The 23,919-nt window shown below is 35.2% G+C and overlaps 1 protein-coding gene across 5 annotated transcripts in view; it reads right to left on the bottom strand.

Moving 5' to 3' along the window:
- RALYL (RALY RNA binding protein like) overlaps positions 1-23,919 on the bottom strand; it is a 373,063-nt gene that overhangs the window by 97,931 nt on the left and 251,213 nt on the right. The window contains exon 1 of one of the 5 annotated variants that reach the window (XM_054280103.1): positions 16,940-17,081. The exons of the other annotated variants lie outside the window; for them this stretch is intronic. Within the exon in view, the coding sequence (XP_054136078.1) occupies positions 16,940-16,976 (37 nt within the window). The 5' untranslated portion in view covers positions 16,977-17,081. Of the gene's footprint in view, positions 1-16,939; positions 17,082-23,919 lie in introns of those variants that run through there. 5 annotated transcript variants of the gene reach the window in all.

Genomic DNA, 23,919 nt, shown 5'->3' on the forward strand with positions numbered 1-23,919 from the left:
CTAATATCTAAAATGCTTGTACCTGTGAAATTGAAATTTAGCTAAGAGAGTTTTGCTGTTCCTTGCTTTTATCAAGCTTAGGGATTTATTCTTGTGTTAGTACTTCTGCTTAAAGGAACAGTAATCAACTAAAGGATGGCTATGTGTAAGGTTGTAAAACTGACATACTTTAACTACCAAGAAACAGGGAAAACAACCCGAATTTTGGCAATGATCTAAAGGCTATGATGGTGGTGGGAAGAGACAGAGACAGTCAAGAGAAAGAACCATTTCAAACGCAAACTAATCCACTCTATTGTACACACAAGTTAATAAATATGACAAAAATTGCCTTCTTGTATATGATCTAAAGTATCATGTTTCACAAACATAAAAATATCCTTTATGTGCATTTTATTTCTTTGGTCCTAACAAATAAAAAATTTGTGAGTACAGTGCTAAATCAGAAAGAAAGAGTAATTTTACCCTTACACTCCAATGATTACCTATATCTGCCATCTCAGCAGCAAAGTGGTGTATCAAGAAGAAAGAAAAGTAAAACAAGTTATCATTTATGCTCTATAAACCCCATAAAGGTAAACAAGAAGGAGCTGCTAGCTATCACAGATAATGAGAAGTCCAGCAGGAACAAACACAGGAATAAAATAGAAATATTTTTGTTATTGAGCTGTATCCAACTGCTCTAGTAAAGGAGCTATGAATAGCCAATGTAAAGTCATGCTGTGATAAATTGCCTCAGCAACATAGATACACAAAAAAGTTTTAATTTGTCAAGTGTTAAAGCATGGATTTTGCAGCTTAGTGATCAGTAATAGACTGCATTTGACTTGTGTCACTTTTTTCTAAACTTTGCCTTTTCACACTCTGACTCTGCACCCAGTCCTGTCAGTCCCACTCACATCATGCTTGGGCTGAGCTCTGGGCATGTTCCTCCTGACTGCATGGGAGTCCCTTGTGCTGCGATTTAGCATATTTACCACTTGATCTTCTTTTAGTATCCTGCAAGATAAAGCCACTGACATGAAAAAAACAAGCATGACTTACGTTCTCATATGACAAATGTCAGGGATTATGTATTGCCTTGTAATTTTCTGACAATAAATGCGTAATCACTTACAGCAATCTTGAACTTGTTTCTACTGAAGATCCTAAGATTTCAAAATAGTTGCATACATATATTCAAAAATTGCATGTTTTACTTTGTGCATAATGACAATAGTGTTTAAATAGTTCAAATATGGACCTTGTTTATATTTTTCCAATTTTGCTCGAAAAATGTTTACATGTGAATTAATTTTCTCATGCTCAGCAGCTGCTATTGTGCATATTTCCCTAGCTATGAGTGCAGCAGTATTATATTCATCTCTGATTCCTATTCAATATAAAGAAAAAAAATGATGTAGGCAGATAATGTCTCTTGTCTCTCTAAAAGCAGGTTTATCAGGGTGAACACTTACCTTCATAGATCACCAATAAAATCATCAGCAAAGCATGCATATTTGGATTAACTAAATGCTCTGATGATTTTTGCAGGAAATTATTATTAATAATTTTGAGCATACTTCCCAACAAGTAATATTGCCCAACAAGTTTCTCTTGGGAAAGAAGAAGCCAACAGATTCTGACTGTTGAAATTGTCTGTATGAAAGGCTTTGACCAGTGAGTTCTCTTTTGTAATTATTGCTTGCATATTCAAGTGCTCACCATTAACAACAGCAATTAATAACAGAGTATAAATATCATGTTTGGAGGATCCAATCTGTCATTTGTTGCTATAACATTAAAAAACATAATGGCTAGGTATTCAGAGTAATCCAAAACTAGCTATAGTGATGGCAGAAGTTGTAATGTAGCCAGAATTCAGTCTTTGAGACATTGTATTGAACAAATCTCTTGCTACTACTGTAGATCAGTTGCATTAGTTCACAAAAGTTAAAAATGGGAAAGAATTTTTTTATTAATAATATAAGCTTGTTATGCTTATATATTAGAAATATACTGCAAACCTTTAAGAGTCACTTAGGATGGTCCAGTACCTTTACTGAGTAATTCCATTTGCAAAGAACATAATAAAAGTAAATTTCAGTGGTTTTTTTATTGTTTGAATACGATGTTAAAACAATACATAAGATGTGGTAAGAATTCATCATAGTTTGCAAAATAATGTTCCTGAGAAAAAACAGAATCAATTTATTGGATGAAATGTTAACTGGGAGTAGTTTCTCCCAGCATGTGAAAGCATTCTATTGATGGATTCTGCCCTCAGGAAAACTTAATTTTGTAAAGTTATTGTAACTGAAAAGGATGGCAAAAATTGGCAGTACACCGGCACTCCGTTTTAGAGAAAATAACTTGAAGAAAGCCACATCATGGTAAATTTCTTAGTCAAACCTGTTTCTATCTAATTTCAAATTTCTAGCATGGTAATTAATTAAAACTGTTGCACTTTTATCTCTCAACACAAGTTATTATGATGAATGAGATATGTGCCTTCTGATGACAGAAATAACAATTGTACCACACAGACAGGAAAAAGCCTTTGCATAGTTTAATTCCCATGCTGGTGTCAAACAGTATGACTAATGTAATTATGGTGCTATTTCTAAGCAGTTTGGATCTGTTGGTAGGATTAAGGAAGCCAGAGGGATCTTCAACACAGCATTGACTAAAGACAGAGTGCACTGGAAAAGGAAAGCTGTGATGCTTGGATACATATGAGCCTCTGCCAACTCCCACCTGGGAAGCAACACTTCCCCCTCTCCCACCTGAGTCATGGAGTGATGCATAGGTCTTACTTTCTCATCCTTCTCCTTCCTCTTATACATTTCTAATACTTCCTAATAGTGGAATGAGGTTCTCAAAGGAGGAATGAAATAGTCTTCTGAACCCAGGGACAGATGCATAGAAAATTCCTTGCCTCTGCTGCAACACCATCTCTGATTAAATTCACAGCTGACCCAGATCACCTGCCAATAAACAGTGGAGAACTGGTAAACACTTTTCTACTGTCATGAAGGCTCTTTTACCTCAAATGAACTCCCCATAGAAGCTGTCAGCTTGCCCCAGGAAAACTTCTGTTCCCAGAGTTACCGTGGAACTCCAGACAAGGAGAATGTTTGTTCAGAAGGAGCAACTGAGTGTATCTGCTCGGAGATCTGATAGAGGAATTTTTTTTCCCTCTGTATGGGGTGTGTTTATCACAGGTGGCTATGGGAAAAATTGCATTAGCCTGGAAGCACATGGCCCACAATAAACACCTTCTGTGGGGATTCTGATGATAAATACTGGCAGCACATATCTCCTACAATAGGACTATCTTCTTAAGCCTCAGCTAGCAATCAGCTTAGTTCTGATATAGAGGGATTAATACATTCACAGGATTTTGTACCATCCAGAGTGATGAGAAATGGCACAAACTGGAAAAGAAATCAGCCACAAAACATGGACATATATAGGTATATGCAGTTTCACTCATTTAAAGATGTATAAAACAAAAATAATATTTCTGATCTTAATTTGAATAATAAAACCCAGGTATTTTGCTTTTAAAATAATCTAAAAATGCAAACAAATTTTTGTAAGTTTGGAAAAAAATTTTTAGTAACATACTGTGGTTTTTCTCAAACTTCATTTTTATCTAACCTTTGAGTTTGTTAAGCAGCCTCGGTGCTGACCAATTTAGCACTGCATGCAGGCTAAGAGAATTGGAATTGTTCAGCCTGAAAAATAGATGGCTTAGGGGTGATCTAATTGTGACCTTCTAGTCTCTGAAGAGTGCCTGCAAGAGAACTGAAAGGGCTCATAGTGATGGAAAAAGGTACAATGGCTTCAAAATGAAAGAGAGTAGGTTTAGGTTAGATATTATGAAGAAATTCTTTACTGTGAGGGTGGTGAGACACTGGAACAAGGTGTCCAGAAAAGCTATGGATGCCTCATCTCTGCAAGTGTTCAAGGCCAGCCAGGTAGGATGGAGCTCTGAGCAACCTGGCCTAGTAGAAGGTGTCCCTGCCCATGGCAGGGGTTTGGAACTAGATAATCTTTAATGTTCCTTCTGACCCAAAGCATTCTATGATTCTGTGATTTCACGGTGCACCCACAATAAGGTGCAGAGATTTCATGATTAATAATTTTAATAGGAATTTAAAATTTTTGAACAAACATCTTTCTTCAGTGCACATGAGCTTAAGTGGGATCTGGCTAAGGCCAAACTGCATTTAATTTTGAGTAGAACATGCATCAAGCTAATTACTCTTTCACAGAGTAACATCTAAATCTTATTAATGTTTTCTAGTCTTTGCTTTCCTGACTAGAATGAATCAATGATCAAACTAACCATCTATGTGACAAATAAATTTCTACAGCTGTGGAAATGAAACAGGCGTGGCTGGCATGTATTCTTGGTTGGTCTTTTGTCATGGAACTGCAGACTCATTTTTTATTTTAACATTACCTTAGTTAAACATTACAAGATAAGGCTTGAATTTGTGTGTCAAATAAAAAGAAAAAAGCTTTTTATGTACCAAACTGGAACAATATTATTGCACTCATAAAAAAGAAAGGTGCCAGAAGGAGTAGCCCATGTGTGTTGCTGAAGTCAAGGAGTATTAATTAGACACACATTATTTAAAACTATGTAGCAGCTTAACATGCCATAAAATTAAGGACGTGCAAATAGAAGTTTGATTGCACACTAGGAAAAAAACCTGATGAAGTTATGGTCCATAATTAATGAATTCCTTCAGAGTACAACTTTCTCAGGCCTTATAAATATCACAAATATCACCAGAATTACTGATATAGCTTTCAAACTGTTCCACTGGGGAAATTAATTAAATTAATCTCAAATACTCTCAGGGAGGGCATTGATAGAGCTTCCAGCATGTGATCTTCTTCCAAGGAAAAAACAAACAGGATGCTGTTTTTTCCTACAGTCAAGAAGGGAGCTGTTACTTCTCCAGAGTGCAAACTTCTGGCCACAATAGCACAATGCTTTCAGTACAGCCTGGAACTGAGCTCCATTTTCTTGTTTTTTCTCCATTTTCTCCTTTTCCTTACATATGCTTGTTTATTGCAAGCAACATATTATGAAATATAAATTAATGCATAAAAGTTGAAATGGCATTTAATTATGCAGGATAGTTTGGAAGAAATAAATAACAAATTGTTGCTTTCAAGTCACAAATGGTTGGTTTCTAGTATAAATAGAAATAGGTTGTTATTAAGAGATGAAAATAAAAGCATATTTAAGATACGTGCCTTAATTCTTACTGGAGGTGTAGAAAAGTTGTAAATTATGTAATTGAAAGGGAGGGATCTCAGATTCTGAGTCTTTAATCATCTTGTTCTACCATGAACTTTTACCGTTAAGAGTTTATATTCAAACTCAGAGATCACAACATCAGACAATATTTTATTTATATAGCCTACAACCTTGTCTCTATAGACCCTTTCAGTGAGCTTTATCGTTATTGTTGGTGTTATTTTTAGCTAGTTAGTAAGGAAATTACAAGAATTTCTCTAGTTTCTATAACTTTAGTTCATCGTTAGTCAAATCTTTCAATCACTGACTCTATCATGACAGCATTAAATGGAAAGATCACTAGTACCATTGGGCTCTCCATCAAAAGGCCACTAAATATTCTTTTTTAAAACTTTCACCTTGATTGGATGGTATTAAATCCTTTGAACTTCAGTGCAGGCACAAACTCTATCATAAACCATTTTTTTCTTATCTCATATTTTCTAGAGCCCAGAGCATCATGTTAATGCACTGGCATATGAAGTGTTAAATAACATGAATGTCCTAATATTTCTGAGTCATTTATGTCTAGAAAATTTCTAATATAATAGTGAGCAGTGTGAGTATATTCCAAATGCATTGTGGCTTCCCTTAAAAAACCCACTTATGGCAGGGTTTATAAATTGGCTGCTTAATTTGCTTTTGCTTGAAGCACAGCCAAATATGTCATTGTTGAAAAAAGAACCCAACATTTCTTTTTCCTGTACTAAATGTGTTTTAAACCGATTCAGCTGGTGGGTTTTCAGAAGGGAGAGACTGAAAATACATACACAAGTTTTACTGATGTCTGTCTGATACAGAACATACAAAACTATCTTGCAGTTTCTTTTGCCTCTATAGGGAGAAGAGAGACCAAAGCTGCAGATAGATCTCTGAAGATACAGTTAATGATAAAAACAACTCATGCCTGTTAAAAAGTGTCAATCTTGTGTAGAGTCCCTTCCTAAAGTCTGACTAAATAATTTTTCAAGGATTGCCTAAAATGTTGTCTCATAATATATTAATTAAATAATTCTCTTTTGTAATTAAAGTTGACTGCGAACTGTATAAATGAAACTTGTCTTCTGCTGCTGTGAATGACAAGATAGTTACATGGCTTAAATTAAAGGATCCAGGTGTGCTTTTGAGCACAAGGCATATTTCCTTTCTTTCCAGGATCCCAAATCCTTGACTGACAGAACTACAGTGACATCCTCACTTTTTTTCCATAACTACACTCTGCTCTCCACAGAGGACAACTTGAGTATGGAGTTGGGTGAGACAATGATGTGCTTAGCTAACCAAGAGTCTGTGGAGAAATGACCTCAGAAATTAGTTTAAATTCTGGCTCAATGTGTATTTATATGTACATATATGAACAATAATAAGCTGGAAGTTTGTTTACACACAAAGCAGACCTGTACTTTAAAAAGTCACAGGTAGGAAAATGAGATTCCTTGCAAGACTAAGGTACATTTTGATGGTGCAACATTTATGTTTCTAAAACTCCAAACCTCAATAGCTTTGTGTTTGTATTAATTTTTTTTCTCAGCCAAAAACAACAGGAAATTGTTGTAGATTGGACACTTTAATGGCAATTTCAACAGATGCTCCAACAAAGCAGCTGAAGAAACAGAATAAAAGGACATTCACTTGTAAGACATTCTTTCAAATTGGAGTTAAATCCCAGAAGAAAGGCTCCTAGGGCACGTTATATGGCTGCTTTCTGTGACTGCAATATGAAGGACAACATAATTGTCACTCTTTTCTAGGCAACAAAGACTTGATTCAACGCTATGTCAGTCAATGTGAAGGTTGCCATTGATTTCAGTCTTGCATGACCAAAACTTTCATAATCAATAAAACAAAAAGAATGCTTGGAGGAGATGCTCAAAGGCAAAATATGCTGTTAAACACCCAATTGCTGAATGGACTTTTAAGAGGGGTTAGTTGGAAAATGTTCACTGAACATTTCTCTCTTCTGGTCTCTGATACATGACAGCCATGGCTTTTAATGCCTATCACTTACATGTAACCTGACTATTCTCTCAAGTATAACCTTCTTTTCATAAAATAAGGACAAATTATATGTATGGAGTTTTTTCTCACCCCCCTGGCATAACTCTGCATTTCTGTTTATATACCTACAACTTCTTTAGCAAGCAAAATTTTTTACTAGGTACTTTAGGTGCTTCAGGATACCTATTGGAGCTAACAGGATCTCTGGAGAGTAACTGACCAGTTAGCAAAATATAAATAATTCTGTAGCAGATCTCTTTTGTTTGAATACATACAGTACATTCTGTGGAAGCAGGTTATAAGTGTAAATGTAAACATGTTCTCCAGCATAACTAGTAGCACATTTTATGTTGGGCTTTTTAATATTTTGAAACTGAATTATAATAAGCAGTCTTGGTTAATGTAAAAATGTGCATATATATTCAGGAGAAGGTGAAAAAAAAGATGTAAATGTACATGCACATGTATTTTTAGGAAGAGGAAGAATGAAATCAGATTTCACAGTGACTGCACAAACATTTGCAGTAAGGAAATTCAAGAAGTATTTATAGGCAGGTCCATGAAAATGACCCTTCATTTCATGAGATATTGTCCTTCTAATATTTCTTAATATATCCTGGTAAAAACACATCCAATAGAAAGGAAATATAGAAGGCTTTGTGTTTACTTTCAAAATGTTCCTAGCATTGCTACAGTAATATCAATCTGGACAAAAAGAGTTTTCAATTAATCACAGAAGAGATTATTCTCACATACAGGACATACATCATAAACCCACATGTATTAATACTTTTAAAACTAAAAATATTTAATTTTCCACTTTTGGGGGGTTCTTTCATAAGTATAAGCAAAATATGTGTGAATAGCAGCAAAATATTTTCTTTTTGACAGACATTAAAAAGAACCTAAAGAGGCTCATTTTGAACATGTGTTAACAACAGTTTTTGTGTGATAGTCAAGATTTGCTAAATATTAACTCAAAATATCTCTGTCATATACAATAATTTCTGCAAAGATGCTCAGAAATGTTTTTATCTGAGATTATAGAAAAAAAATCAAATCATTGCATGATTGCTCTCAAACTGCTAGAGAGGGCACTGGCTACTCACTAATGAACCTAGCTCAGAAAAATGTTTCATTTCCTATTTGTGGAAAACCTATTGGCTGATCACTGCCAAGTGCAATGCAGCATGTGTGGCACATCCCAGACGACTTACATATATATATATATATATACATATATATATATATAAATGTATACATTACTGGGGACTGGTACTGTAGGAGCCTCTTTCTAAAAAGCTGATCTTGGAGTACCAAGGACATAAGGACAATGCCAAAAGTTTGGCAGATTTTCTACTCTCACAAAAGTGATTTGTAGACAAACATATTGAAACATGATTAAAAAAAATTAATTTAAAAAAGTATTTGAGTTAGGAAAAGTGTGTTAAAACTAGATCCATACCAGCATGAGTCCATCTCTAAAAGGCTTAATGCTTAACAAATATCTTAAATTGAAAATATGGAATTATACCCAATGGAAAGATTCATCAAATCAAGTATCTGAAATGAAATCATAACATATATTTCTATTTTATCAGATCAGGCATCCTATTTTACAAGTGACCAGTACCAAGCCACTGAGATTTTCTTGGTTTTTAGTTCAGCCACTGAGGGGAAGCAGGACAGTACCTCCCTTACCCTACCACTCCGTATCTGAGGGGTTTTTTTGCTAATTATAGACTGCATGTTTAACAAGAGCATTTTCCCTTCAAGCAAGATGGTTGGAGGCCAGGTTGGATGGGTCTCAACCTGATCTAGTGGAGAGTGTCCCTGCCTGTGGGAGGGAGGGGTTGGAATCAGATGATCTTAAAGGTTCTGTCCAACCAAAACCATTCTATAATTCCATGAAAACGTAAAGATCATTTTCAAAATAATAAACATGATTTCTGATTTTTGAGACTTTCTGGGATTAGTTTTCAGCTCTCTGCTGATAGTACATGTTGCCCTGCGGTCACACAATAAAAATATGGCAAAATCAAAGTGTTATAAATAGCTGTGCTAAGCCTTCAGTGAGTCCTAAGTAAATAATATCAGAATGCAAGCAGTAAAACAAGGCTAGAATGCCATTCTTAGCTCAAGCTTTACGATAGACCTGGAGGCAAACCATAATCAGCAATAGAAATGTCTTCAGACACTATTAATGAGACAAATACCAGCGATTTGGAGGACAATGGGTGTTGTATTTGAAGAATTACACTGGGATGATTTTCTAAGGCAGTTTCTAACTCACCAGGGTCAAAAGAAGGCCTAAAATACAATATGTATTCCTTATTTCTCTATTTATTTATTGTGAAAAGTAGCCCTTGGCAAGCTTTATTTTGTGGAAAATTTAAGTAGATTCTAGAGATAGCTGCTGTCTTCTGGAAAGGACAATGTGGAAGAGATGCTATCTTATTTACAGGGACAAGGACAGGGACAGAAAAATCTATAACCATAATCTGTCGCTATAATTATGGTTATTACTGACAATGCAGACTATTTTTCAGAACGTTTAACGAACTAAAAATTGAAAAAAAAAAAAGAAATTAGCTGGCGAAAAATAGAAATCTATGACCAAAACTATAAACTTTTCAAAAGTAAAAATGAGACATGGAATGCTTTCATAGGAGCTAGAGGCTAAATATTGGTCTTTTGTGCTCACATTGTGATGTCATTTTAATGTGTCTGAGATCTCTGTCCCTTTGGGGAAGCAAGAAGAGGAAGGAAGGAGAACATTTCAAAACTAACCTCCAGAAATGTATCTGCGTTTTGCTGTTGAAGAATGTCAAAGATATAACTGCTAAAAAAATGATGGACTTTATGCATCATTTAGGTCTTGGCTGATACTTTACAACCAGTAAATATACCTGTAAAGATTTATCAGATTTTGGGTAATATTTTGAGGTACTTGAAAGATGCTTATTAAAACTATGGTTTTTTTCCTTCTGAGGGTGTCCCCAGATGTACTGTGCTTGGTCTTATGACGGGTAAAGGCTGGAGGTATGCCACTGAAATACAAAGTTCTTTGTTTTTTTAATTTTTCATATTTAATGTGAAAAACATATTTAATGCTAAAACTTTCATTCATTTATTGAAAAAAAGGTTGAATCTCTCAGAAAGATTGGGATTTTCATCCTGTCAATAGTTTTGATTATGAAAAGAGGCATAGACACAGGACTTGTCTGGTGCTAAGACCTGTACTGGAGGTCATATGGAAGTATTCTTTCCTATGCTGTTCCTACAGAGAAAGTAAATTTTATGCAATATGAAAAAAAAAAGGAATCAGTTATGAAAACAAAGCAAAAAAAGATTTGTTCTTAAAATCAGTACTTCTACTGCACAAATACACAGTCATTAAATTCTTTTGTTAAAAAAAAAAATTCAGAACTTTATATGAAAATAAGCAACAGCAGATTTTCCCTTAGGAGAATAGGCTCTCTGTGTTCTGAATCTCTCAAGAATTCTTCCCCTTTTTCTGAGTAGGCAGGTAGGTGGCAATGCTACAGCAGCATATAGAGTTCTTTATAGAGGAAGGCTGTAGTTCTTTCGAGATTTCCAGAGTTTTGTAGGTTTCAGATATTTTATGACAATAATACTCTTTTCAACTTGCATACAAACTCTAGAATTTGAGTAAGTACTTTGCAATCAGTTTTATAGTAATTCTTTAAAAGAGACTTTAGAAAATAGATGAGCAATCTGTATTCAAAATGTAAATGATGGAGAGGACAAATTGCAAATTCCTTTAGTATTTTATGACTGATTACACTCAGAAAATTTATATATTAAATCAGCCTGCAGTAATATAAATTTAGGTTCTAACAACCAGATTTCTGTTTGCTCAAGTTAACAATCAGAATTGTCTTTCAATATAGATTACTTCAGACTATGGTTATCTTCAACCTAATGATTCTTATTTTAATACAGTTCTAGTTTTTTTTTTTTATTGATTTTCCCAGATGTCTGGTCTTTATTGGAGTGCAGTCATAAAAATTTTAAAATTTTACTAAAATAAACACACAGTAAGTGCTGTTTTACTAATGAGAAATTGTGTGGTAGATGAACATAGCAGCATTTGGTTCCAGTTTGTGCAGGCTGTAATTTCATTTGTGCATGAAAACCAGTAGTATCCCTATATTTTCGATACCTTCCTAGTTTTAAATGACCTTTCAAACATAAATGTTCAATGGTGTGGCACATTCATCGCTAATTCCCCTAATGCACTTCAAATCACATAATCCAAATTACATTATTCGCATCTGCTCATACTTTTTAATAATCATCTTTTTATGATTCTTAATAATAGCGTACGCATTTCTATGAGATGTCCCTAGCTTTCTGATTTTTCCTTTTTGTTGAATTGTTGTACATTGTCCACTATTCTACTAAATTATGCAAAAGAAAGAACCCCCCCAAGCATTTAAACCATAATCTTTTAATGAAGTCAAGCTATTATTAAGCTTTTTTACTGCCCCAGATTTCTCCTCCATAAAACTGAAGTGGCTGGCTGAATTTCTTCGTTATGTTCTCCACTTGCATTTCTGCTATTCTGACTTCTGCTCTCAGACAATTCTTCTAAAGTGAGTTCTGAATCTGTACCTACACTGTTTATTCCTTTCTCTCCCCTTTTCAAGGCAGACTGTTAGCTTTTGATTTGTAAAGGTTTTCTCCACACTTTCAGCATTTCCTCTACAGGGACAAAAATTCTACTCTTCTTCCTGAGGCAGACTCCTGCCAAGCAGTTGGAAGCATCATGTGAGTTGTGTGTGTTGAGTTTGGTCCGACTACTAACCTCTCAAAAGATGCGTTATGAAAGAATTTTCTTTCAATATTTTTGATTTATTTGTACTGTCTAGAAGCAGAAAAAAACCCCAAGTCTGCTTTAGAGGTCTACACAGATACTTGAAAAAGTGTAAAAGAAAAAATTGCAGCTCATTTAGACAGCATGCTTCAGTCAGGGACATATACCTTCAGTTTTACTGCTTAGTGACATGGGAATAACGAGCATGAATAATTTCAAATAAGCCAACCCTCTCAGCTCACCATGAGCTCCCTTCAAAGCTACAAGAAGAAATTTTCTAACCCTGAAGCCCCTGACTTATTGAGTCACAATTGTATTTTTTATTTGTATAAAGGTTTTATCCATCCGATGTGAATATTCAAAGATATTTGTATTCCTGCAGATCATGTGTTTCTTCTTGCTCAGCCTTATTGCTGATACACTTAATTGTGTTGAACTCCACTTCCTCAAAAGGTATGCAGCAGCAGGAATATCCTGGGGCTATTCCAGGATAGCTTTACATGAAGAAAGCTGTCTCAATACCATGCTGAAGAGATATTCCCTTGTTGTCTAGGTCTCTGATGTTTTAAGGAAAGAGGCAGAGTTTTCTTATATGTATCTGGGTCAGTAACTACACTTGTTTTCCCCAATGAGATTTGGTTTTCCAGTCACTTTACGTCCTAGCACACACTGTATTAAAGGCTGCTGTTTTCTTTGAGCAGCAACAGCCTCAGTAGTGAGGCCTCTTTACTGCCCTAAGAGGCAAAAAGAAGATGGAAGTAATCATGGGCTGATCAAACTTTAATATAATGTGACTCAACAGATGCTAACTCAGTTCTTTAAGCCTGAAAGTGGTAATTACATCTCTAAGGGGTGACAAAGAAGATAAGAACAGTAAATCTGTGATAAAAAGATTTGCGAGTGGGACCTTCTCAATGAAAGAAAATATATTGGACAATGCAATATACAAAAGAATTCAGATAGGACAAAATACTCCTTCAAACTGTAATTTCACAGAATTTCTCTTCTTTATCAGTATACACAAAACTCTTTCTTCAGCAAGACAAAGATTCTTCACAAACATGCATGAGGCAGTGCCTGCCTGCAGACATTACATGACAGAAGTCATCAATGCATTTGGAGCACAATTTCAGGGACCTTTGATGTTGATAGGATTCTTCATATTGGAATGGACAAGTTTGGGAATTCAGTTTCCAGCACCCTGGAAAGGGACAGTATCTGTGCCTGTATTTATGGCAGCTGTCGACTTTATCAAGGGTTCCCAATATTCAAAAGTAACTGATCTTTGCCTCTGCTGCCATTGTGCTCTGGCTGTTATTGCCAACATGTGTGAGAGGTCCCATGATACACTGAAAACAAGAAGCTGAAGAAAGCAAGAGATAAGTTTTTTTTTTTCCCCTTAAATTCTCCACCCTTCCTTTACCTTTCTAATCCCCAGTTCAGCACTCTGGCAGCACTGGCATCTCTCTGGCAGCACTCTGTCATTTCCTCCTAGGCGCTGCTCCTGTGCTGCACACCTTCCCCAAAACACATCTGCCTGCCATACTCGCCACTGCTCCCTTTTTCTCCACTTATATTTCTTCTGAATCAAATTTATGGTGTTAGACCAAAGAAATATTAAGGATCATCCTTTCATGCATAACCCTTCACAAGGTTGTGGTGATTTATCTTGTCAAGCTACACAAACCACCAATAAATGAGAATAATGAGAGTTTCTTAAAGTTGCTTTATAGGTAAATAAGTTTTTTTCCAACATCATTTTCTTCAGGGATAGTAACCTTCCTTGATTCCTGTAATAGCCTTCCTGTGAAGGCTGCAAGAAAAATTGAAATGAGAAATGGAATGTCTGCTGCTCAGTTTGGGAGAGGAAGCCTGGAGGCGTGGCATCTCCAGAAGGTGGGACTGTGGATGGCTGCCTCTCCATGCAGAAAACCCACACCTGCACTGCAGCCTACTGCAATACTTTTCCTGACCATCCTCCCCAGCAGCCCCAAAGTAGGACAGTCTAAGATCCCAAGATTTTATTTCAGAAAACTCTTCTACCACAGTGCCCAGTAACAAGACTGTGCTGTCTATGATGGTTTTCCCTCACTCAGCCATTACGCCCATGCAATGAAAAGAGAAACCAGCCTATCACCTAGATAACATCCTGAATCAAGCATCCTGAAGGATCAAGCATCCCATCATCTGCTTGTGCAGATAAATGTATGCATGGAAGCTGTGTATTTGTCTGTAGGTAGGTACACCTACATACAGAAATAGCCTTAATCTGAATTTTGTTTATTTAGTGAGACAAGTTTTACAATTAGTTGTGATAGTTATTTTAATCTTCATAAGTTACAATGTTTATAGAATAAATAAAATATGCTAAGTATTTATTATAAGGGCCACTTTTCTACAATTGAACTCAAAGTTACAAGGAAAGAAAAGCATTAAGATTAACTTAGAAGTGAGAAGATTTATGTATTACGTTGTAGCTGAAAATATGCATAGGAAACTTTCATCCCATTCTTATAGACAGGTAGGTAAACACATTTTTTTTGCATGTATTCTTCTAGCAACAGTTTTTGTACCTGAGACAGAAATTGGATATGGAGATTACTTCTATTTTGCATTAGAAAAGTGCCATCATGTCTCTACATTTTCTATCCTCCTCTCTTATCAGATGTGCTTTTGAATTAAGTACAGAATGCATTTATAACTTTTTTAAAGCATTAAAAAAGGAGGTTGGAAAGCAATGGTTATTGTGCTCTAAGGAGTGTATGAAATCCAGAAGCATAATTTCAGTGAATAGGAAAAAACCACAAAGTTCACTTTCATTTTATGCCACAAGTTCAGGTGTGGTAGTGAAATGTAGTGAGAGGCAGTGAGGAGGTATGGACCCCAAGGTTTACTCCACATATATTGGAAGTTATATACTCACATCTTTTCTTATGTTTTATTAAGGGGTACCAGAAATGCACAGAAAATGTGGTATCTACCTACTGTTTAATGCAGCTGCTACCATAATTCCTTATATTTCACAATAAAAATTGCTTAGATTAAATCTATCCTTCAAAAAGCCTTTGAATGGTATAAACAGAATCATTATCAAAATTACTCATTTTTTTGTTTGTTTGTTAGGGTTATTTCAGTTTCTGTTTAGCTAATGTATTAATGAAGCATCCATGCATGCAGTACTGGTACCTATATATGTATAGTATATATGCCTATATATGTAATTTATATAATATGTATGTAATATTGAGATATTTTCTAGATTTGGATCTTAAAATTGAAGACAGTTTTAAAACAGAAAACATTGCAACACCCACCCTCATAATTACAGTATGAATTCTGATCATGTTTCATTGGGGTTTTTTTGCCTCTGGACAAATCACAAATTTTCCTTGGGGTCAGTAGGGGTGAAAGCAAGGTTCTCTTCAAAAAAGCATTCTTAGGAGCATCCTGTGCCATTTTAGTGAATTACTGTATCCTTGCAATAAAACCCCCTTGAAACTCATCTACCCCAGCACAAATTTTTTTTATTGTACACTATAACCAGGCTTGGACAGGAGAGATTGCAAGAATGCAGCTGGTTATAGAAAGAGCTCCTGGTTTACATAATAATGGTGACAGTAATTAATACATTAAAAAGAGCTAGATTAATCATAATTTGCCTGTATATAAATAATTTTCTTCTATTGCTGCTATGAAAATTTATGATAATTTATTTTGTTGAATGTGATGCAGATGATTGATTTCTGTTGCAGAGATTTTAGCAGAGATCTGTCCTGCTAAACTTTCTACATTCAACACATCCATTTCTTTTGAGCAAGACAAACTGAAGGACAGCTACACTGATTAATCTACAAGGACCAGAAACGGAGGTCAGTGATATAGCTGTATATATCCCTCTGAACCCTAGCAATGCTCCTGCCCAAATGAAGTCCAAACTTATCTGGTTTTGAATTCGATATTCTGCCCCTCCTGCCCTCTCCCCAAAAACACAGTGTGTATATGGCATTTTTCTTAGAGGAATGCCTTTTTTTTCACAGCTTCTGACATGCTCTGTATTTGTAACTCAGCCTTTTACTAGATTTTCTTAGAGCAGCAGATGCCTCATGACCTGACCCACAGCACATTTTCACTTGCCTCAGTCACCTGTTCCATAAGCTTCCAGAGGAGGCAATATTGATACTGAAATTCCCCCATCTGATGCCGTAGCAATTTAAAAAGTCAAAGAGGTGCTTGACTGGAAAGTCATGCCTTAAGAAGCCAGTGAATTTTCAGGGCTGGAGTGTTGGAAAGGCACAGCAGACACACATGCAAGCTTCTCTTTTCCTCTGCTAGCAAACTAGTTAATTCTGAAAGTTGTGATATAGGAATATAAAATAACAGCCCTTAAAGTTCTGCTATCACTGGCTTCTTAATGCAAATCACACAAAAAAGTCCACCAGGGGAAAGCATGTCAGCCTCATCAAATCAAAGGTCACAGCTAGCCACTAATTAAGCCCTGAATAAAGGTTGCTCTTTTGAACTAAACTTATATTTAATCTTTGTTTCTTTGTTGATGCCATCAAGCAATCACTTTCTGAGGGTTTCCATGGTAACAAGTGAGCTTTTTTTTTTCCCCCTTCATTTTAAAGCTCTTTCATGCACCTAATATGAGGAAACAGTGGGATAATTGGCATGGAATACTGTTCCTGTTTTCCTGGTATAATTCAAGCAAAGCAGGGTAAAGTAAAACATGGTTTTCTATGAAACTGGAGATTTATTTTCCCTCCTCTCTAAGAATATTAAAAAAACTATAATTTACTTACATCTTTGGTTTCTGCGTTTGCTCTTGTACATAGTCATTGTGAAGAAATTCCACTTTCTAAGAAATAATTGCCTTGACCACAGACAAAAGAGATCGTGCTCCTGCTTTGCAGTGAGACAGTTGCTCACTGACAGAAGGTAACCAGCAATCTCTCGGAGAAAGGCAGGGTAATACCATTCTCCTAAAATCCAGGGGAGCTGCTGCTGGCTCCAGCTATTTTTTCTATTACAAGGCTCAGAGACAAAACATATTTATTTTCATACTTTTTTTTCCAAATGTGTTTGATGCCAGCTAATAAAAATCCAGAACACAGATAGAATCATGTAATCAGGCAAAGTGGGGTAATATGCTATGCAATGGTCTGAAATCAAGATTCCTTGAAAAAGCCCTGACATAACCAAAATTGTATAAATGACCTCATAAACTAGCAAAAACTAACTTTCCATTGATAAGGCTTAGAATTATGCATATGAGTATGTTAAAATATTTTTGGTTACATTTTCATTTGTATTACATTTCCAAATTATTATTAAAACAAAATCAACACATGTCAATCAATTAAATCCTGACTGCATGTTGGAGCTCATGAATAGATTATTCTCTAAATAAATAATTTATATAATATTCGTTTAAAAAATTAATTTTTTTTTTCATGCTTATATTTACTTCTGCATCACCTTTCAATGATTTAATTTGGGGAAAGCTATTTGAATAACATTTTGCTGATAGTTCATTTTTGTAGCTACTTCACTGCTCTCTAGTGTTTTGAATCATAAGGTCATGGGGATAAAGTGACAGCATTTTATGATCATCCACATATATGTATATCACCATTTCAAAGAATCCAGGTGTCTTTCTAAATGGAACAGGTGAATGGTGAGGAAATTTTTGCCATGTTGAGGAGATGGGAGTTGGTATTTGCCATGCTGATTAGATTATAGTCAAAAAGATCCCAGTGGCAATAATGGAGTTGAAAAGAAGAAGAAATTCCAGGTCATTCAGCAATAAGTCTGCGTTTAATAAAATTGAGTGAATATATTTTTTAAAGTTTTAAGAAATTTGTATTTTGAGCTGCTTGCCATCTTAAACTCAGATAGCACAAACGCAGAAGCATCTAAGGAAAAAAAGTAGAATAACTGTAATGTCTTGAAAACTGGTAATAGTACTCTTTCTCCTGCTTAAAATGCATATTTAGACAGCAGCTCCCTAACTACTTAAAGAAATAAAAAAAATAATATCTTTGGCTTACATAAAAAACAATAACATTTGGTGTTCATGGATCGTTCATGTTTCAGTCAAAGAGGAACAATTTGGTAGCATTCATATAAAACATTGACCTATAGTTACTTTTCTAATGAAAAACAATTAAAAGAAATTAAAATAAATGTCTCTTTCAATCTGCCTACCCTAAATTTAAATTTTTCATAATTTTTTCACCTCTCAGATATATCAGATATATTTTTATATCTCCATATAACCATTAAATGGTGCACATGGTGCACCATGTGCACTATTTAATTTGCCTTTCAGTTGTTCAGTAGTCACAAATTCTCATATTGACATGCCTCTAGTTACTGAAGCAAAATCTTTACTTTATATTGCTCTATTAATCTAATTTCCTCCTTCTGTCAAAATCTGACCACATACCTTTTCATTTGCTTTGGATTTGTATCAGGAAAGCTGAGGATAAAGTGTAGTCTGAAGAAAGTAAAAGAAATGGATAATTTTTTAGATTTCTTTAGTATTTCACCTACAGTTGTCTCAAAATACCACACTTGAGATTACACCATATCAATTGCTGAGGTCAGCAGGAAGGTGGGAGATTGCAAAACAAATCAAAAGTGACAGGAAGGAAAAAAATTAGTATAATTGCTAAGCATGGCAGCAGACAAAATACCTGCACCATATAGAAAGACCTTGGAGGCCTTATATTCAAAGAGCATTGTGTAGTTAATATCCATTGGAGTCAATATTTTTGCACCAACTTATATGAACTGAGGTTAATTCCACAGTTGCCCTGCTCAATTTTCCCTCTGAGTAAATTTGCAGCCGAATCAGATCTGTGATCTGACTTTAACTACAGAGATCTGTGGTCTCCCTCTAAATTTACTGGTTCATGTAGCAATCTTTTCTTTTCATGCTCTCTTCCTTCTTCTACCTGAAGGCTCCCAAACATATTATTCAGTTCAAATTTTCCTTGTTTCATTGATTTCACAACATGTCTCCAATTTTTTTCCTCAGCTCACATTAGATTGTAATTAAAAAGCCCAGATCTTTTCCTTGTCATTAATGTCTACTTTTTCCCTGATTTTTATTCTGTGTTTAACCGAGCCATATATTACTAACTCTCAATGTTGTCTAATGTACAGCACCTACAACAACTTGCATATTTTTTCCACTGGTCTTTCATGCATTATTCTATTACAACATGTATTTATATGGAAATATTTTTGCAATGGTATAATATAAAAAATTAATCTAAATGGTATTTCATGGGATAGGGATTAATTTATTTTAAATCAATGATCCTTGAGAGTATAGCCTTTATTGGTTTTTTCTTTGTGTTAATTGGAACTCTGGTTCCTCAGTGCAGTGAAAGGCATTTGCTAAAAATAAATATAATCTGTCTGGCAAATCACTGTAGGTCTCTTCATGAGAAAATATTGCAAAAAACCCCACATCTTGAATGTGCTGGTTAGCTTTGAGTGGGCACAGCATCTTCCTGTTTTTCTGTGTTACTGTTTTCTCTTAGGAGGGTTTAAAATTCACTTTCACAGTGTTACACCTTGAAAAAAGTCAGAATCTGGCATATGGCTGGTTAAATGTAACCAGCTTAGTGAGGTGGGAAGAAATGAATGGAATATATGAGCAATAAAAAAATCACCTGGTCACATTAAACTTATTGCTTTTCTACAAGGATGCATCTTACATGATTGAAACAGTTTAAAATGTTATTTAAACAGTATGTTGGAATGAATTTTATCAGTCGTTGCCGGTGGTTAAAGAATTGATAATGTCTACATCTGCACATCTCATAACACCTCTTGCCTTTCTCTCCTCCCCACCTTATAGGTCCCAATAATAAGGTCCCAATATTTACTTTGAATACTGTAATAAATTATCAAATTCTCCTTTTTTAAGAAGAAGAAGAAAAGAAACAAAATGTAGATATTTTATAAATATAACTGCTGACATGAATTTCACATATTACTCATCAATAAACACTTTGCCTGGGTGGTATGCTCAATTTTATTTTTAATGTACAGATCTTGGGCAGAAAAGGAAGGTGGAGGAAGCTTAAAGTCTGTTCTCTCTTTCATTGTCTAATTTAGCACACCCAAAGAGTCTTCTCTATAATCTTTTATAGCTTCCACTTCAGTACTTATTATGATGTCATCTAAGAAAATATTAAATCTATAAATATGAGTTTTTTCTTTGAATAAAGGGTATATGTAAGCATCAATGTTTAACCTCCTCCGAGTAATAACTCCTCCTTGATAAAATTATTGATGTATTAAAATCTTGTATGTGCACCTTTTACTGATAAATACTTATACAGATATCTGACAATGTTGCTTTATAACATGTTGTAATATTAGTTAAATAAAATTCACTTTAACAAGAAATGTCACTTAGCTAATAAGGCAGATTTATAAGATATTCTTTTTATGACGTAATGAGGACAGAGCTTAAAATATTGGCCAAACCAACCCTGCCTAACACTGGTAAAATACTGCAGAAACAGTGGCAAGTTGGATGAGAAGGAGTAAAATTCCTACATGTCATGACTACAAGTGTAAGTTAAAATCAAGGAGTTACGGAAATGTTTTTCAGGACACAACAAAGCTGTCTAGCATTCCTGAAACATATCAGAAATAAAGACCATTGACAGTGCCAAAGAAGGAAAAGGTTTATTAATAGGTTAGCTGTAGATTAAAGGTCTCAATTCCACTGCCTAAACATTCCTGTCTAGCACTAGTTCAGTGATTTGTGGTATCTGAGACATTCACACAGTGCCAGAAAATATGGCACAGCACCTGTGGAAAACCTACAACCTTCTGGAGCACCCTGCTGAAGCCAAGAGTGTCTTATGTGGCTCTAGGCAAATATCTAGGCAAGTAAACCCTGCCCAAAGATTTTTTATTCAAACCTCTTTCTGATGATTGCCATTATTCCCTAGCATTTTTATATTTAGGGTCATTGTTTCTAAGTGTTTCCAACTTTAACTCTCAGGTCTTCACCCTGCAAGACTGTGATTGACTGTAGGAGGAATAATATGGCGAGAGAAAATGATGTGTGACTGAATTTGTAAATATGCTCAAAGAGGCCACTATTTATTGGTACATAATCACAGCTGTGTGTATTAAGAAATTTTCTGGATAAAAGAGAAACAACTGATCATAACACTTTCAATGAGCAATCCTCCTCTTTACTAAAGACAAAATGCAGTTAAAGTGTTTCATAAGTCTTCCATTTTTTCTGTTGCTTTTTGCTCTGCTCCAGCGTTTGTATTCAGAAGAATATACAGTTTGCAAGATTTCACAAAGACCTCATGTGTTTATCAAATGCTGCCTTAGAATAAAATTTGCTACATTCACAGCATTTTCATCATCCAGTAATTTAGGAAAAAAAAATCAGAAGAATTTTTTTTCTGGAACTGTTTGATTTTAAGAAAACTTTTGCCATTTCTTTTCTCTATTATCTTCTACATTTTTGCTGACCCATTTTACTTTTCTTCAGCGCTATCAGGCAGTAATGACACTTCACCACAAAAGATTCCTTTTTAGATAGCAGGAGAAAGCCCCTATGGTACTGGTCCTACTTTCACCATGGGTAATTTTTTCTTATTCAATGAAGCTTTTTTACTAGAATTTCATTTGTCTCATTGTTACAGTAGCATTTATCTTTAGTCTTTAAGGAATTCACTGTCAAGCTTCCCTCATTAGATTGTGCTCTTTTTATCAGATGTCACTATAAGAATTTAACAATATCATCACAGAGGTATTAAACAAAGCCTGACACCTTCTTTCTCAGGTAGGAGCTCAAACTGGCTGCTCCTCATGGCCCTTGCCCAGATCCCAGCATGTTCTCATTCCTCCAACAAGAACACTAGAAATATATTTGGATACTTTTTTGTGAGTCATAATTTCCCAAGGTTTAATGTGTCACTTCCTACAAATATGACATTGGAATCAACATGTGCTTGTCTAAAAGTAAAATTGTTATCTATTATTAAAGAGAGGAGTTTCAAAACAGGAAAAAGGTTTAGAGGAGAAAACCCTAAATCAACCAAGTCAAATAACTTTTGAACTGTCCTTGAACAAAAATTTGATGGAAAAAAGCCATGAATAAGCCATTTTCCCTGTCTAGATGTTAATAGGGACTGTAAAACAAAGATTTAAATAATTTTTTTTGGAAACCAAGTTTGTTAAAGGTAAACATAAGAAGGCTTGCTAAAGGATTTATAACAGATTAGGTATCTCAGAGGAACCTTCATAGGAGATGGATAAGATGACAACTTGTAGTTTTTTCCAAGCCTTATTTGTGATCACATCTGCCTAGATCTAATATCAATTGTCGTAAGATTCAGCACTGGCCAAGATTTGGTCCATCTTAGTCCCTTAGCCTTCCTAATTTTAACAGAATATTTCAGGCAGGGGGAGACTAGTATGTCATGGGCTACTTAACACCAGAAAGTGTGAAGCATGTAATGTCCTGTATCTACTTTTAAGGAATACTGAAAAATGAACCTCTGCTCTTAATGCTGGAGCAGCTTTTTCAGCTGGGAATGAATGAGATCACCAGTGGTTGGACCCTGATCTGTGTAGGAAATTAAAAGACAGAAAATTCCACAGATACTGAAGGGTTTGATTTGCAGCCTAGGAAGAGGCTTGGAATGATGTAAAAATAAAAGTACACAGACATTAAGCAGAAAAATTATAGATTTAAGTTTCTATAGTTGCAAGTAAGGATATGCCTTAAGTAAGTAAGAAACTGTATTGAGTAAGATAGTGAAGAGTTTTATAGTGTAGCAATATAACTCTATAGAGTAAGTTAAGAGTTTACATATTATAATAGAAGTCTAGATGTGTAGGTGTAATAGTAGCCCATTGCACAAAAGTACACGGAGTGCAGCAGAATTAAGTAAAGATTACAAAAACAAAATAAACTTTGTGGCAATTTTCCATTGGTTTAGAATGTTATATATTGCCTTGTGACTACCTTGTGGCTACCTCGAGCTATGGCTGACTTCTAGCTCTTCTAAAATCCCACAGCCTTTGAAGCTGGTGTTTATCTGAGTAATAAATTATTTTTAGCCGACAGTAGTCCCATCCCTTCATTAAGGTGTCAATACTCTCTATCTTTGGAGCTACAGACTCTGGTCTGATAATTCAGGCACCTGCAGACACGCACTATGAACATCTTCCAGAATTACAATGTGTCCTCAATTACATTTGAGTAACTTCCACAAATTCAGAGCTGCTGAAATGGATCTACATGCTGTAAGCTTGACCCTTCACTTTACAACTCAGAATGATGTTTTTTTCACCAAGAGTTGCCCCACAGCATTCTCACCAGTTCCAAAGATCGACGAGGGCTCTAGAGCTTGATACTTTCACAGCTGTAACCCACTCCTTATTGTCTACATTGTCCTTATGTAACCCTTAAGTGAAACTTGGCCAATTCTATTTTTTCCTTTATTCCAAAAACAAGTAATACAGTTATGAACACCTGATAGTTCTTCCTTTTCTCAAAAAAGTACTATGCACAAAAAAGTACAGGTCCCTTTAGACCTGTAATGATAGCATTAAGCTTTCTTAATCTGAGGAATATTTAGCTGTTATTTTAAACCAGGTACAAGGAGCTACTCCTCTCTGAAATGTCTGAAAAAATCAATTAAACTTCAGGCTCAGAGTTAGATATTCTATATGGTAGTTTCTATAGTGGAAAAACATCTTCCTTTCTGCTTTGGCAAGTGGA

This window comes from Melozone crissalis, unplaced genomic scaffold (genome assembly GCF_028551555.1).
Source record: "Melozone crissalis strain CALT ecotype California unplaced genomic scaffold, PUWL_Pcris_2 ptg000002l_1, whole genome shotgun sequence".
Lineage (NCBI taxonomy): Eukaryota > Metazoa > Chordata > Aves > Passeriformes > Passerellidae > Melozone > Melozone crissalis.